The 17128-nt window shown below is 54.5% G+C and overlaps 1 protein-coding gene and 3 non-coding genes across 4 annotated transcripts; all 4 read left to right on the top strand.

Annotated features, from left to right (window-relative positions):
- The first annotated feature begins 1826 nt into the window (after positions 1 to 1826).
- Positions 1827 to 1916, top strand: TRNAY-GUA (transfer RNA tyrosine (anticodon GUA)). The gene is given in 2 exon segments: positions 1827 to 1863; positions 1881 to 1916. It is a non-coding gene; the product is annotated as a tRNA-Tyr (tRNA).
- Positions 1917 to 4168: 2252 nt separating this feature from the next.
- TRNAY-GUA (transfer RNA tyrosine (anticodon GUA)) lies at positions 4169 to 4258 on the top strand. Its single transcript is given in 2 exon segments — positions 4169 to 4205; positions 4223 to 4258. It is a non-coding gene; the product is annotated as a tRNA-Tyr (tRNA).
- A 2252-nt stretch (positions 4259 to 6510) lies between these two features.
- On the top strand, positions 6511 to 6600 carry TRNAY-GUA (transfer RNA tyrosine (anticodon GUA)). The gene is given in 2 exon segments: positions 6511 to 6547; positions 6565 to 6600. It is a non-coding gene; the product is annotated as a tRNA-Tyr (tRNA).
- A 7948-nt stretch (positions 6601 to 14548) lies between these two features.
- RRS1 (ribosome biogenesis regulator 1 homolog) lies at positions 14549 to 16581 on the top strand. The gene has a single exon (XM_074985752.1). It carries the CDS (start codon positions 14618 to 14620, stop codon positions 15659 to 15661), a length of 1044 nt encoding a protein of 347 aa, XP_074841853.1. The 5' UTR covers positions 14549 to 14617; the 3' UTR covers positions 15662 to 16581.
- Positions 16582 to 17128: the final 547 nt, after the last annotated feature.

Genomic DNA, 17128 nt, shown 5'->3' with positions numbered 1-17128 from the left:
CTGCACTTTACCCCTGTTTCGGCAGAGTTCCCTTTTCTTCACCATCCCGCACTCTCCGCGTAGACAACTAGCTATCGAGCTCGGCCTTCACAAGTACTGCTTAGCACCACTCCAGGCGAGGCGCCTTCCTCACAAAACCCGCGGTAGCTACGGCCACAAGCTCCCTTCGGAGGCTGGCGCGTGGGGCACGTGCACCGGGGAGGACTTGCTTTCTGCTTCGAAGGAGGAGGGGAACCTCGAGGGGAGAAGAAAAGGCCTTTCAGGTGCCCAGACTTCCTTGTCCTCCCGGCTCATACGAGCGCGCGCCTGCGCTGCTGACGGGCGGGCTCTTACGTTCAACCTGCAGCAACGCGTGCGATTCCTTCCTTTGCTCTCTCTTCCTCGGTCCTTCCTCAGCCGCCCAGAGCTCCCTTTCGGGAGTAGCGCCGGGAAGCAGGTCCACTTCTTTCCATTTCGGGCTTTTTGTCATCACAGGCGGAGAGCTGGGAGTTCTTTAGGCAACCGTGATTGCACACAGCCTGGAAAAGGCTTCCGCAGGGGAACTGCTTCCAGACCCCTCTGGCCACATTGCTCAGAAGGCGCGGAGGGCCAATCGGGAGACAGCAGGAAGCTTTGCTCTCCTTGGCCCTTGCGTCAAAGCGCCGGCCAGGGAGGCGACTCCTCCCCTTTACTTGGCTGTTGCTGCTCTTCTTGCGGTCGTGAAGCGAGCCCTTCGGTGCGTCTGGGGGTGCGAGGCAGGGGCGTGGGTGAGTTTCTCTGACGGTCTGTGCAAAGGGGTATTTGGTCCAAGGGCAAGACAGGGGAGCAGGGTAGTCTGCTGTGTCGCGTCTCCTTCTCGAGTGGAGGTCATTTCCGAGGTGCTGTTCAAGCCTAAAGGTAACTTCTTTTGCCGTGCGATGTGTGGATGAGGGTTGCACTGAGCGGAGAGTGCGTGGCGGAGGGGGTGGGGCGCCCACCCCCTGCCGGGGTGGGGGATTAGCTCAAGTGGTAGAGCGCTCGCTTTGCATGCGAGAGGTAGCGGGATCGATGCCTGCATCCTCCAAGCACTCGCTCCTTCCCGTTTTCTCCAACCCAGATCCGCCGTGCCCTTTTGGCTGCCCAGAAAGGGGCGCTACCCACAGCTCTTGGCTTCGCAGCAAGCCTTGTGCCCTGAGGCAGCAAAAGGGGCAGCTTCTCCTCCATCGCAGCCGCACTCTGAGTTCTTATCGTTTGCGAGGCTCCTGGGGTGCGGTTGACCTGAGGTCGACGGGGGAGGACGAGTCGGCAGTCGAAGAGCACGAGGGGAATGTGTCGGTGATAGAGGAAAGGGACGGGAAATGGACTGAGAGACCGTCGTCATTTCGAAGGCCCCTTTCCAGACAGGCGGGAGGCTCTGGCGTCACACCCATTTTCTGGGGCGCTTTCCCCCCTCCTCTGGGTTGCAATCAGGGCTGGGGTGCCAGCGGCGTCCTGCGCGTGCTAGAGATAATCCCGGCTCCTTTGCGGCTCTGGGGGAGGACGCGGCCTCCCGGCCAACAGGCAGGGCCGGACGCCGTAGTACACCTGGCCTTCCGTACCTCCCTTGCGGCGTATGTCTGCGTGCCGCAGTTCTTCGGCGGCCTTTGAGCCGCATGCTTCTGCGGGCTTCCCGGTGGGTGAACTGAGGGTAGGCGAGGCGGCCGCCCAGCTCCCAGGGCAGCCGTCAGGAGGAGGAGAGGGCTAGGCGTGTGTGGCTCGTTCCTTTCACGGGCCGGGCCACAGGCAAGCCGATAACTACCAGTCGGTGCCAGCAGCAACTTCTGCCTCCCTCACCGCTTGAGTCACTCGGGGCAGCCCCTTGCCGCCTTCCTTCGATAGCTCAGCTGGTAGAGCGGAGGACTGTAGGCTTCTTTCCTCTGGCTATCCTTAGGTCGCCGGTTCAACTCCGGCTCGAAGGAGCAGGCTTTTCTTTGCTTCCTGACATGCTCTTCTTTAAGCCTCCTCTTCACTACGCGCTGCATCCACCCTACAGACATCCCTCCACCGGCGAGCGGCTCCTCACCTCTGCTGAGATGCGGACCAGCGCTCGCCCGTTGCTTCCCGCTCTCCCCCAGGACCACAGGAGTAGACGGAGGCGAAGGGAGCGCAGCCCCCGCCGCACTTACCCATAGTACGTCCAGGTCAGCTACGCCATTGGCCCAGCTGACCTTGCTTCCTTCTGATCGAAGGGGGAGAGCCTTAGTCTAGACAAGGCCTTAGATCTCCCACTCTGGTCTCTGACCTGCTTTACTCCACTGGCGCGAGGTCGGCTGCTGGAAATCTGCTGCATTTCAAGCCCCGCTTACCCCGGCTTTCGTCTATCACGCCGCTTCCAAGTACCTCGGCTGCACTTTACCCCTGTTTCGGCAGAGTTCCCTTTTCTTCACCATCCCGCACTCTCCGCGTAGACAACTAGCTATCGAGCTCGGCCTTCACAAGTACTGCTTAGCACCACTCCAGGCGAGGCGCCTTCCTCACAAAACCCGCGGTAGCTACGGCCACAAGCTCCCTTCGGAGGCTGGCGCGTGGGGCACGTGCACCGGGGAGGACTTGCTTTCTGCTTCGAAGGAGGAGGGGAACCTCGAGGGGAGAAGAAAAGGCCTTTCAGGTGCCCAGACTTCCTTGTCCTCCCGGCTCATACGAGCACGCGCCTGCGCTGCTGACGGGCGGGCTCTTACGTTCAACCTGCAGCAACGCGTGCGATTCCTTCCTTTGCTCTCTCTTCCTCGGTCCTTCCTCAGCCGCCCAGAGCTCCCTTTCGGGAGTAGCGCCGGGAAGCAGGTCCACTTCTTTCCATTTCGGGCTTTTTGTCATCACAGGCGGAGAGCTGGGAGTTCTTTAGGCAACCGTGATTGCACACAGCCTGGAAAAGGCTTCCGCAGGGGAACTGCTTCCAGACCCCTCTGGCCACATTGCTCAGAAGGCGCGGAGGGCCAATCGGGAGACAGCAGGAAGCTTTGCTCTCCTTGGCCCTTGCGTCAAAGCGCCGGCCAGGGAGGCGACTCCTCCCCTTTACTTGGCTGTTGCTGCTCTTCTTGCGGTCGTGAAGCGAGCCCTTCGGTGCGTCTGGGGGTGCGAGGCAGGGGCGTGGGTGAGTTTCTCTGACGGTCTGTGCAAAGGGGTATTTGGTCCAAGGGCAAGACAGGGGAGCAGGGTAGTCTGCTGTGTCGCGTCTCCTTCTCGAGTGGAGGTCATTTCCGAGGTGCTGTTCAAGCCTAAAGGTAACTTCTTTTGCCGTGCGATGTGTGGATGAGGGTTGCACTGAGCGGAGAGTGCGTGGCGGAGGGGGTGGGGCGCCCACCCCCTGCCGGGGTGGGGGATTAGCTCAAGTGGTAGAGCGCTCGCTTTGCATGCGAGAGGTAGCGGGATCGATGCCTGCATCCTCCAAGCACTCGCTCCTTCCCATTTTCTCCAACCCAGATCCGCCGTGCCCTTTTGGCTGCCCAGAAAGGGGCGCTACCCACAGCTCTTGGCTTCGCAGCAAGCCTTGTGCCCTGAGGCAGCAAAAGGGGCAGCTTCTCCTCCATCGCAGCCGCACTCTGAGTTCTTATCGTTTGCGAGGCTCCTGGGGTGCGGTTGACCTGAGGTCGACGGGGGAGGACGAGTCGGCAGTCGAAGAGCACGAGGGGAATGTGTCGGTGATAGAGGAAAGGGACGGGAAATGGACTGAGAGACCGTCGTCATTTCGAAGGCCCCTTTCCAGACAGGTGGGAGGCTCTGGCGTCACACCCATTTTCTGGGGCGCTTTCCCCCCTCCTCTGGGTTGCAATCAGGGCTGGGGTGCCAGCGGCGTCCTGCGCATGCTAGAGATAATCCCGGCTCCTTTGCGGCTCTGGGGGAGGACGCGGCCTCCCGGCCAACAGGCAGGGCCGGACGCCGTAGTACACCTGGCCTTCCGTACCTCCCTTGCGGCGTATGTCTGCGTGCCGCAGTTCTTCGGCGGCCTTTGAGCCGCATGCTTCTGCGGGCTTCCCGGTGGGTGAACTGAGGGTAGGCGAGGCGGCCGCCCAGCTCCCAGGGCAGCCGTCAGGAGGAGGAGAGGGCTAGGCGTGTGTGGCTCGTTCCTTTCACGGGCCGGGCCACAGGCAAGCCGATAACTACCAGTCGGTGCCAGCAGCAACTTCTGCCTCCCTCACCGCTTGAGTCACTCGGGGCAGCCCCTTGCCGCCTTCCTTCGATAGCTCAGCTGGTAGAGCGGAGGACTGTAGGCTTCTTTCCTCTGGCTATCCTTAGGTCGCCGGTTCAACTCCGGCTCGAAGGAGCAGGCTTTTCTTTGCTTCCTGACATGCTCTTCTTTAAGCCTCCTCTTCACTACGCGCTGCATCCACCCTACAGACATCCCTCCACCGGCGAGCGGCTCCTCACCTCTGCTGAGATGCGGACCAGCGCTCGCCCGTTGCTTCCCGCTCTCCCCCAGGACCACAGGAGTAGACGGAGGCGAAGGGAGCGCAGCCCCCGCCGCACTTACCCATAGTACGTCCAGGTCAGCTACGCCATTGGCCCAGCTGACCTTGCTTCCTTCTGATCGAAGGGGGAGAGCCTTAGTCTAGACAAGGCCTTAGATCTCCCACTCTGGTCTCTGACCTGCTTTACTCCACTGGCGCGAGGTCGGCTGCTGGAAATCTGCTGCATTTCAAGCCCCGCTTACCCCGGCTTTCGTCTATCACGCCGCTTCCAAGTACCTCGGCTGCACTTTACCCCTGTTTCGGCAGAGTTCCCTTTTCTTCACCATCCCGCACTCTCCGCGTAGACAACTAGCTATCGAGCTCGGCCTTCACAAGTACTGCTTAGCACCACTCCAGGCGAGGCGCCTTCCTCACAAAACCCGCGGTAGCTACGGCCACAAGCTCCCTTCGGAGGCTGGCGCGTGGGGCACGTGCACCGGGGAGGACTTGCTTTCTGCTTCGAAGGAGGAGGGGAACCTCGAGGGGAGAAGAAAAGGCCTTTCAGGTGCCCAGACTTCCTTGTCCTCCCGGCTCATACGAGCGCGCGCCTGCGCTGCTGACGGGCGGGCTCTTACGTTCAACCTGCAGCAACGCGTGCGATTCCTTCCTTTGCTCTCTCTTCCTCGGTCCTTCCTCAGCCGCCCAGAGCTCCCTTTCGGGAGTAGCGCCGGGAAGCAGGTCCACTTCTTTCCATTTCGGGCTTTTTGTCATCACAGGCGGAGAGCTGGGAGTTCTTTAGGCAACCGTGATTGCACACAGCCTGGAAAAGGCTTCCGCAGGGGAACTGCTTCCAGACCCCTCTGGCCACATTGCTCAGAAGGCGCGGAGGGCCAATCGGGAGACAGCAGGAAGCTTTGCTCTCCTTGGCCCTTGCGTCAAAGCGCCGGCCAGGGAGGCGACTCCTCCCCTTTACTTGGCTGTTGCTGCTCTTCTTGCGGTCGTGAAGCGAGCCCTTCGGTGCGTCTGGGGGTGCGAGGCAGGGGCGTGGGTGAGTTTCTCTGACGGTCTGTGCAAAGGGGTATTTGGTCCAAGGGCAAGACAGGGGAGCAGGGTAGTCTGCTGTGTCGCGTCTCCTTCTCGAGTGGAGGTCATTTCCGAGGTGCTGTTCAAGCCTAAAGGTAACTTCTTTTGCCGTGCGATGTGTGGATGAGGGTTGCACTGAGCGGAGAGTGCGTGGCGGAGGGGGTGGGGCGCCCACCCCCTGCCGGGGTGGGGGATTAGCTCAAGTGGTAGAGCGCTCGCTTTGCATGCGAGAGGTAGCGGGATCGATGCCTGCATCCTCCAAGCACTCGCTCCTTCCCATTTTCTCCAACCCAGATCCGCCGTGCCCTTTTGGCTGCCCAGAAAGGGGCGCTACCCACAGCTCTTGGCTTCGCAGCAAGCCTTGTGCCCTGAGGCAGCAAAAGGGGCAGCTTCTCCTCCATCGCAGCCGCACTCTGAGTTCTTATCGTTTGCGAGGCTCCTGGGGTGCGGTTGACCTGAGGTCGACGGGGGAGGACGAGTCGGCAGTCGAAGAGCACGAGGGGAATGTGTCGGTGATAGAGGAAAGGGACGGGAAATGGACTGAGAGACCGTCGTCATTTCGAAGGCCCCTTTCCAGACAGGCGGGAGGCTCTGGCGTCACACCCATTTTCTGGGGCGCTTTCCCCCCTCCTCTGGGTTGCAATCAGGGCTGGGGTGCCAGCGGCGTCCTGCGCATGCTAGAGATAATCCCGGCTCCTTTGCGGCTCTGGGGGAGGACGCGGCCTCCCGGCCAACAGGCAGGGCCGGACGCCGTAGTACACCTGGCCTTCCGTACCTCCCTTGCGGCGTATGTCTGCGTGCCGCAGTTCTTCGGCGGCCTTTGAGCCGCATGCTTCTGCGGGCTTCCCGGTGGGTGAACTGAGGGTAGGCGAGGCGGCCGCCCAGCTCCCAGGGCAGCCGTCAGGAGGAGGAGAGGGCTAGGCGTGTGTGGCTCGTTCCTTTCACGGGCCGGGCCACAGGCAAGCCGATAACTACCAGTCGGTGCCAGCAGCAACTTCTGCCTCCCTCACCGCTTGAGTCACTCGGGGCAGCCCCTTGCCGCCTTCCTTCGATAGCTCAGCTGGTAGAGCGGAGGACTGTAGGCTTCTTTCCTCTGGCTATCCTTAGGTCGCCGGTTCAACTCCGGCTCGAAGGAGCAGGCTTTTCTTTGCTTCCTGACATGCTCTTCTTTAAGCCTCCTCTTCACTACGCGCTGCATCCACCCTACAGACATCCCTCCACCGGCGAGCGGCTCCTCACCTCTGCTGAGATGCGGACCAGCGCTCGCCCGTTGCTTCCCGCTCTCCCCCAGGACCACAGGAGTAGACGGAGGCGAAGGGAGCGCAGCCCCCGCCGCACTTACCCATAGTACGTCCAGGTCAGCTACGCCATTGGCCCAGCTGACCTTGCTTCCTTCTGATCGAAGGGGGAGAGCCTTAGTCTAGACAAGGCCTTAGATCTCCCACTCTGGTCTCTGACCTGCTTTACTCCACTGGCGCGAGGTCGGCTGCTGGAAATCTGCTGCATTTCAAGCCCCGCTTACCCCGGCTTTCGTCTATCACGCCGCTTCCAAGTACCTCGGCTGCACTTTACCCCTGTTTCGGCAGAGTTCCCTTTTCTTCACCATCCCGCATTCTCCGCGTAGACAACTAGCTATCGAGCTCGGCCTTCACAAGTACTGCTTAGCACCACTCCAGGCGAGGCGCCTTCCTCACAAAACCCGCGGTAGCTACGGCCACAAGCTCCCTTCGGAGGCTGGCGCGTGGGGCACGTGCACCGGGGAGGACTTGCTTTCTGCTTCGAAGGAGGAGGGGAACCTCGAGGGGAGAAGAAAAGGCCTTTCAGGTGCCCAGACTTCCTTGTCCTCCCGGCTCATACGAGCGCGCGCCTGCGCTGCTGACGGGCGGGCTCTTACGTTCAACCTGCAGCAACGCGTGCGATTCCTTCCTTTGCTCTCTCTTCCTCGGTCCTTCCTCAGCCGCCCAGAGCTCCCTTTCGGGAGTAGCGCCGGGAAGCAGGTCCACTTCTTTCCATTTCGGGCTTTTTGTCATCACAGGCGGAGAGCTGGGAGTTCTTTAGGCAACCGTGATTGCACACAGCCTGGAAAAGGCTTCCGCAGGGGAACTGCTTCCAGACCCCTCTGGCCACATTGCTCAGAAGGCGCGGAGGGCCAATCGGGAGACAGCAGGAAGCTTTGCTCTCCTTGGCCCTTGCGTCAAAGCGCCGGCCAGGGAGGCGACTCCTCCCCTTTACTTGGCTGTTGCTGCTCTTCTTGCGGTCGTGAAGCGAGCCCTTCGGTGCGTCTGGGGGTGCGAGGCAGGGGCGTGGGTGAGTTTCTCTGACGGTCTGTGCAAAGGGGTATTTGGTCCAAGGGCAAGACAGGGGAGCAGGGTAGTCTGCTGTGTCGCGTCTCCTTCTCGAGTGGAGGTCATTTCCGAGGTGCTGTTCAAGCCTAAAGGTAACTTCTTTTGCCGTGCGATGTGTGGATGAGGGTTGCACTGAGCGGAGAGTGCGTGGCGGAGGGGGTGGGGCGCCCACCCCCTGCCGGGGTGGGGGATTAGCTCAAGTGGTAGAGCGCTCGCTTTGCATGCGAGAGGTAGCGGGATCAATGCCTGCATCCTCCAAGCACTCGCTCCTCCACGTTTTCTCCAACCCAGATCCGCCGTGCCCTTTTGGCTACCCAGAAAGGGGCGCTACCCACAGCTCTTGGCTTCGCAGCAAGCCTTGTGCCCTGAGGCAGCAAAAGGGGCAGCTTCTCCTCCATCGCAGCCGGACTCTGAGTTCTTATTGTTTGCGAGGCTCCTGGGGTGCGGTTGACCTGAGGTCGACGGGGGAGGACGAGTCGGCAGTCGAAGAGCACGAGGGGAATGTGTCGGTGATAGAGGAAAGGGACGGGAAATGGACTGAGAGACCGTCGTCATTTCAAAGGCCCCTTTCCAGACAGGCGGGAGGCTCTGGCGTCACACCCATTTTCTGGGGCGCTTCCCCCCTCCTCTGGGTTGCAATCAGGGCTGGGGTGCCAGCGGCGTCCTGCGCGTGCTAGAGATAATCCCGGCTCCTTTGTGGCTCTGGGGGAGGATGCGGCCTCCCGGCCAACAGGCAGGGCCGGACAGCGTAGTACACCTGGCCTTCCGTACCTCCCTTGCGGCGTATGCGTGCCACAGTTCTTTGGCGGCCTTTGAGCCACATGCTTCTGCGGGCTTCCCGGTGGGTGAACTGAGGGTAGGCGAGGCGGTCACCCAGCTCCCAGGGCAGCCATCAGGAGGAGGAGAGGGCTAGGCCGTCTTCTGGGGTGCTTTTTATCTGAGGTAACATTTCGAAATCGCCACGCTAATGGCTAAATCAGCCAATACGAGCGAGGCACTGGAATGAATATTCAGTGCCTCATTAGCATGTTGCTTCTGTGGCATTCATGTCGGCTACACGGGGGTCCCTTTCGAATGGCCCTCGCAGTCTTTGAAGTCCCCTTATTCCTGTCAGCTGATAGGGATACGGGGATTTTGAAGTCTACAGGGTCCTTTTGAAAAAGACCCCCATGTAACCGAGGTGCCTGCAAGCGAAACACACCACTTTCGAAGTGCTGCAGCCTGCAGCATGCTAATGGGGCACTGAATATTCATTTCAGCCCCTCAGTCGTATTCTCCACTTTTGGCAGTTTCTTAATCCCATTACGTGTTGAAAATCCAAGCATCAGTGATTTGGAAACTACATACCACATATGAGTATAACAATCTGTGCTTGAACCTGTGATCACGCTTTCCATATCAACAGTCCTTTCCACCTACCTCAGCTGTCTAATTTGGTATGTGTATGTCTATTTTATGTTTTTTTTTACAGGTGCCCATGTGCATATCATGGTGATACGTGAATGAATACATATAAACCAGATTCACCGTAACCTTGAAACATTACGTGAAGATGCCGGAGCACTTAGCAAACATTATCAAAGTAAGGTCTGCAATATACTTGGCTTGTCTATACTAGCTCCCTTCTTCGAAGGGGGCACGTAAACAAGCCCAAGCAGTGGATAGGAATGAGGTGCTGTGCAGTATATGCAGCACTTCAGTCGCTTAATGCTCTGTTCAGAAACTTCTGATATGCAAACTTCAAAGCGCCATAAGCCCTGTAGTGCAGGCACTTTGAAGCACCCACGCAACTTCCAAGTGACCTTACTCCCAGAACGTGGCTTGCAGGTGCTATGAAGTTTGGTCCTTTGAAGTTTGTGCACCAAGAATTAAGCTAATCAGGTGCCGCATCTGCAGTGCAGCACCTCATTGCTATTCACCCAGCAGACTTGTTTACATGCCCCCTTTGAAGGAGGGGGATAGTGTAGACAAGCCCACTGTAAAACAGAAATTCTTATCCATGCGGTATAACTGGGGAAACTCGAGAAGTGAGTACTTACAACTCCAGCTGCAATCAACAGGAGATATGGATGCTTTGCACCTTTGAAAATTTGACCTTGATTTCTGAAGGTTTCCAAAATGCAAGACTTCCACAAATAGTCGGCACTTTTGAAAATTTGTGCCTGGATAACTTGCCCAAGAAACCTAGATATGCATCATGAAATGTGAGTCAATGCAAGATTGGAAGTCACATCTCCCAACTGCCATTACCTTGCTTCGATCACAAGATTAGCTGTCTCTCTTTTATAAGAAGCCACGTTTTTTCCTTTGATGTGAATGGGTTCCTACACACTTTAAGGGAAGTGATACGTTTGTTCATTTTTATGTTATGACCTGAAAATTAAAGTGTGGTTGCAATTAATAAAAAGAACCTCTAAAAATTACATCTCATTGTTTCATAGTTTCCCAGGCCATTATCAGAGTAGGTCTACATAGCAAAGTTATTTCAAAATAACAGCTGTTATTTTGAAATAACGTTCCAAAGCTATGGCAACACCATAGTTGCTATTTTGGGATACTGAGCATGGTATTCCCGTTTTGGTACCCCTCGTCATACACCTGGACAGCACTAGGTTCAAAATAAATTAACCTGAATTAATTATGCAATTCATGTGTAGCTGTAGCCCTAGTGTCTATACAATGCAACCACTCTTTATAAATAACTTTGAAATAGCAGTTGGCATTTTTCTAAATTGGTAAACTTCATTGCACAAGGAATAGCCCCTAATCTGAAATATGACAGAGTGCATCCAATGGCTCTATGTCCAAATAGGCTCTATGTGCATAGATGCTTTATTATTAAATAGCTACGTGCTCTTTCAAAATGCATCTTGTGTGCAGCAGCTTTATTTCGATGTAAACTGTTCTGGATTATCCCTTCCAGAATAGTTTATTTCTAAATCAGGTTGCTGTGTAGACATACCCAATGACTTTCACTCTCCAATTTTGTTTGGTTTACAAATCCAGTCAAGCATCTTTCCAACAGCCATGATTACAGTCACACCTTGCTTCACAAAATCAATTTTTTTTCCTGACTGCATCATCACCATCAAAAATAAATAAAGATTCTGTAGTTTGAGACATAATAGCTTGCAATTTAGCTGATGATACTTGAGAGAGAGTAGAATATAACTTGCACTTCAGTTCAGTTGCACTACAGGCTCTCCCATACTTGCAATATTAACAGTTTGGCTTTGTCAATAAATTATGCAGAGGGAGCAAGTATGTAAATTACTTAGGAATCACTACAAAAAAATGGGTACGAGATTTGACATCATTGAAGTCTATAGCGCCACTGAAGTCAAAGAAATTTTTGCCATCTTTTAACACCGGGTCTTCAAAAATTTTGATTATCTAAAAAAAAAAGAAAAATCAAACAGCTCCTTCAGAGCCTTTACATAAATACATATTTAGATCATTGTAAAGAATTGTATTATTACCAAACCATGGGGTGTATTATTTCCACAAGCGATTGTTACAACTCTTTGGGCTTGTTTACGCTAGCCCCCTTGTTCAAAGGGGGCATGTAAATGAGCCCGCTTGGTGAATAGCAATAAGGTGCTGCACTGCATATGCAGCAGCTCATTAGCATAATTCTTGCTGTGTGAACTTCAATGTTTTGCTGGCAAGCCATGTAGCCACGGGCACTTAGAAGTACCCATTCAACTTCGAAGTTCCCTTCCTCCCAAAACAGTTTGGGAGAAAGGGGACTTCAAAGCAGCACGGGTACTTCAAAGTGCCCGTGGCTGCACTGCTTGCCAGTGCGTTCACGTGGCAAGAATTATGCTAATGAGCTGCTGCATATGAAGTGCAGCACCTCATTGCTATTCACCAACCAGGCTCGTTTACATGCCTCGTTCAAAGGAGGGGACTAGTGTAGACAAGTCCTTTGAGACCTACTTGTGGCACAAACTTCAAAGTTTCATATAATTTGCTGGGCATGTAATTTCTTTCTTTTTTTAAAGAGGTAGAGGCCTTGTTAAAGTGCCTACAAGTTACCACAACTGGTTATGATGGTTACCGTATAATCATGTATTCAGAGACTTGCAAACAGAACCAGTTATTTGGCTGTCTCAAAGAAACAAAACACAAACCAGAGGGAAGATGAAAAAGAGGTTGCAAAGCTCACCTTTGCATCCTCAAGCTGTGTGTCAGGTCTGCCTCCAGCATAAATTATGCTGCCAACAATCACATGTGGCTGAAATGATCATCAGGCCTTGTTGCTCCTGCAGTGGAATTACACTAGAGTAAAACCATCACAATACAGTTGATAAGCAAGCCTGTTGACTTCACTAGGTATTACCCAGAGTAGATGGAATGCTGGAATCAACCTTTTAAAAGGAATTACCAAAACTATAGATTTTGCCTTTAGGATTTCCTTTTATTAAAAGATTGATTCTTGCTGCCATTCCAAAAAGCAGGACAAATGTACTGACATACTTATGGTGTTCTGTACTGTTCCAGCAGTATAAAGCAGCCATAGGCTTTGTGTTTAGGTCAGGTTTATGACAGCTTTGTGTCATTAGAACAGCACAAAACAAAGCACACCTCTGAATCTACTTCACTTTTCGGTACTTTAGAGAATTAGTAAAAACAGATGACGATTAAAAATGACAATAGAACTTTCTTATGCTCTACACAGGTGTCAGTATTTCCCACATTTCTGAAATAGTTTTCACAAGACTTCACAAAGATGAGAACAGCTATCTTTAAAGATACTTGAATCTGTTATAGTGCCTGAAAATATTAGCTGTCCAGAAAAAGTAAGCAAAAGGCAAGATAGTGCCCTCTTCAGGTCACTAAAAAAAGGCCAGAGAAGTGGTGGCCCATTTGTACATAAATACTCAGGGCATTTCAAAACAAAAAGCAGTCAAGTAGCACTTTAAAGACTAGCAAAATAGTTTATTAGGTGAGCTTTTGTGGGACAGACCCACTTCTTCAGACCATATCCAGACCAGAACAGACTCAATTCAGCGGTTCTCATACTTAAGGGTAAAATTTTGTCATGGCTATTTTTAGTGAAAGTCGTAAACAGGCCATGGGCAATGAATGAAAATTCATGGAGACAGTGACCTGTCTGTGACATTTACTAAAAATAACCAGAGTGAGGCTAGGTGGGGGAAGAATAAGAACACCAAAAGGGACTGTGCAGGGGTGGGGGAGGAAATGGGTGCGGGGGCTGACAGGTCAATCTTTCCCCAGCCACTGTGGGTGTAGCATCCTACACTGGAGCTGCAAGGTCAGGGCACCGTGGAAGCTGCAGCCACAAGGGGTGCACAGCTCCCCCACTAGAACCGGTGCATCTGTGTGGCATGTCCCCAGTTCCAGTCCAGCTGAGCACAGCTGCTAGCGTGGAGGCAGATGGCCCCTACTGCAAGATGAGAGTTGACCCACAGGATCCTTGATCCAGCCCCAGTTGCTGAGCCAGGCACACAGGGGTGGGATGCACTCATTCAACAAGAAAGCTCCCTCATAATTACATCATGCCCCTAATACTTTGCATTGCCTATTTCTTGTGTATATTTTCTCAAAACAGGATAAAATTGCTCCTCAATAGCACTGGGGGCACTTTCATTGTCCTCCACTCACTTTCACAGCAGCAAGACAGAAAGGTGGACAAGAGACAAATCTGAACTACTTGTCACCAGTCAAAACAACTACTTGCCAGCTGTTTGCTGTTTTAAGTGATTTAACACAATGATCAGACATTTCTTTTTAATACTAGGACTGAAGTTTCTGGTCTACAAAATAAGGTGTGGTGTTTTGCATATATGCAGCTCACACACACCCTAATTTATTTTATAGTTCCCATCTCTCCCCCCACAGCTTTCGTTTTTGATCCTGTCACACGTTTCAGGTCCAAAGTCTGCTTTCAGTTACACAGTTGCAAGTCCCTCTTAATGGAACAGGATCTTATCCGTAACTCGCCGGTCCTAAGCACATATGGAGCTACTGCCACCATGAATGGACAGACAGATGTCTTTTGCTGCAATTCATGGAATTAACAACTGTTACAAATTAACCAATAGAAAACCTGGAAATTTCAGGTATACTTGGGGAGAAATGACTTTGGACAGTCTGCAAAACCCTGGTAGAAAGGCCGAGTGGAAAGGTAGGGGGGACGTGTACATGAGGTGGAATCAGTTAGCAGAGCAGGCACAAGCCCCAGGGAAGCATAAGGCGGACACATGCCTCTTAAACAGGCAGCACAGCCACGTCACGCGTGGGCGGTCTGAGACAGCACAAGGCACCACAGGTGAGTTCAACCTCCCCAATCCCTCAAATGACACTTCCGGGCGGCCGTAGCCGCTCACGCTTCCCAGCACAACAACAAAGAGTCCTTGGGCTCCGTTGCCCTTTCCCACCCCACAGGCCTACGGAAACTTCAGGCCCCAACATGCAAATCGCTATAAAATCCGTTTCGTCTGCGGCTGCGCACATTATGCGCAATAATACTTCTCTGGGCCCGCCCACAGTTTGGGGACTACAGGTCCCATCATGCAGCTGTAAAGGGCCGCCGAACTACCAATCCCAATATGCCATGCACAGTATTGGCCGGAAGGGCGAGCCGTAGAGTACTACAACTCCCAGGGGGGCGGTGCTGCACGAGGAGTTACGCCGCTAGGCACTGCTGGAGTTGTTACAGCGTTGCCCATTGGTCTGTGCGTACATCCGTTGCCCTGCCCCACCTGAGCCGGAACCAAACCCTTTCATCCCGCTGGCCGAACTGCCGCACGTGGAGAGCGGCCGCCCGGGTGTCTTGCGGTCATGGCGGCGCCGCGGGTGGAGGAGCTACTGGCTCGCGCGGAGCAGCGGGAGGCGCAGTTGCAGCCGAGCGTGGCGGTGGAGAAGGAGCTGGAGCTGGAGTTCGACCTGGGGAACTTGCTGGCGCTGGACCGCAACCCGCCCGCGCGCGCCGCCGACGCCCAGCGCGAGAGCCGGCTGCGCTCGCTGGCCCGGGACAACACGCAGCTGCTGGTGGCCCAGCTGTGGGCGCTGCCTGCAGAGCGCGCCGACGGGGCTACGGGGCCGCTGGTGGCGCAGCTGCCCGAGCCCTCCTACCGCCTGCCCCGGGAGAAGCCCCTGCCACGACCGCGGCCGCCCACCCGCTGGGAGCAGTTCGCCCGGCTGAAGGGGATCCGGCGGCGGAAGCGCACGGCGCTCGTGTGGGACGAGGCGGCCAAGCAGTGGCGGCGGCGCTGGGGCTACGGGCGGGCCGGCGGGGACCCCGCCCGGGAATGGCTCATCGAGGTGCCCGCCGGCGCCGACCCCAACGAGGACCAGTTTGCTAAGCGGCTGAGCGACAAGCGCGAGCGGGTGGCACGCAACGAGCTCAACCGCCTCCGTAACATCGCCCGGGGCGCGCTGCCCGGTCGCGGCCTCCATCCCACGGGCCACCAGAGCCGCGCCGAGCTGGGCCGCGCCGCGCAGGTGGCCCGCGTCTCCACCGCTTCCCTAGGCCGCTTCCAACCTCGACTCCCCAAGGAGCCCGCCGCGCCCCCGCCCCGGGGCGGCAAGAAGCGGCACTTCGAGCCGCTGCTCGGCGACCTGGCGGCGGAGAGGAGCCGGCAGCTGGAACTGCTGCGCGGCCTGAGCAGCAAGAAGCCGCCGCTCGACCTGAAACGCGCCGTCAACAAGCAGCTGCGCGAGGAGGATGCCGAGGCGGCCGCGAACAAGGGCAAGAAGCGCGGGCAGCGGGGCAAGCGTGGCCGGCAGCGCCCGGGAGGCGGGAAGGGGTCAGCGGCCAAGAAAGGCGGGGCCCGGCGGCGGCAGCAGCAGCAGCGGGGCCCCGCCGGGAGGAAGAAGAGCTGAGACTGGCGTGGGGACATCGGACGGACACTGAGCTCAGAGGGACTCGGGGGCTGCTGAAAAGCTTACTGAGCTGCAGCGCAGGCCAGCTGTTAAAGGAGCCCTGGGGATCAGTTCTGCTGGTCTAGGGATGCTCCGGGCTTGAGGTGCCCTTTCCTGCCTATCTGTTTATCAATAAAATGTGCCTTTGCCTAGCTCTCTGGTGGTCAGTCACAGGCTCCTGCCCTAAGGGGATTGGGGAGACATGAGTGGGACAGGAGTGCCCAGTCACCTGCATCTGGAATCCTTTGCAGGAGTAAAATAGCTAGCTATATTGCGTGGTAGTGCTGCAACAAGTAGCACTGCCTATACCCAAAATATTGGGCTCTGAGAGAGTAAAACGGTGTTCTACCTAGATAGACCAATTTGGGGAAGTGGAATTCCAGGTTCATCTCCATTCCCTTTCCTCAGTTGGTAAGGTCTGGATTGGAAGGGATCTATATTTTAAATAACATGTAATCAACATGTAACACTGCTGCTAAACTGTGGTTTTGACTGAAACGTAGTGTTTCTGTGATTTATATCATGTAGAATTTATACATTTTCCCTTAGTTTTAGAGCTCTCACTCTATGCAACAATGTGGGCAATACTTCAAAGGAGATATGTCCCAAAAAGTTTTAACTATGTAAATTGTGAAACGTTCTCTGGCACTGCTTAGCTTAATGTGTATGGGATTCCTCTAATGTTGAAGCTTTTTTAAAAACAACAAACACTGATTTCTGTGGAAAGTCTACTGAAGATCTAGGGGTGATATTTTAACATCTTTATCAGGTTGAAGAGTGAATCTGTGAACAAAAAGAAACTTTATCATGAATGTTCATTAGCCATTAAATGAAATATTATGGCTTTTTACCAAACAGTAAATGCAAATACTTTCCCTCAACTTTTAGTCTTGACTTTTGTTAACATTCATCTTTGAATTCTGACAATAGATGCATGTGACAGACTGAGTTGCTTGGACACCTTGGCGCTGACACCTGATGTGCTGAAATACCATTGAACCCACCTTCTTGCCCTCGTATGTTCCTCCAACTTGTCCACGTAACTAGACCCTCAGGCCTCATCCAGCAGTGACAAAGATGGGGTCTTGGGCCTCTGCAATATAATACAAATGCTGATATCAGATAAGCTCTGGACAGACTTGGGTAAAGACACTTTTTTGCACCTGAATGCACAGCTTAATAGGGCCTGAACCCCTGGTAAATCAGTCTTGCACTGTATAAAGTCTTATACAGGGTAAGCTCCTGTTTGTCCTCTTTCTCATGAAGGAATGTGCACAGCTGCTTCCCTCCCCCATAGCAATTATATTAACACACCTAGTGTAAATAAATTACTAAGGATAAAATATCTGCTTCAAGTGATCATAAGTCATAGCCAACAGGTTGCTAAACAAAAGTTTAATTTAATACACTGCAGAGGTTAGTTAGATG

This window comes from Carettochelys insculpta, chromosome 2 (assembly GCF_033958435.1).
Source record: "Carettochelys insculpta isolate YL-2023 chromosome 2, ASM3395843v1, whole genome shotgun sequence".
Taxonomy (NCBI): Eukaryota; Metazoa; Chordata; order Testudines; family Carettochelyidae; genus Carettochelys; species Carettochelys insculpta.
This window is presented reverse-complemented; position numbering and strand designations above follow the sequence as displayed.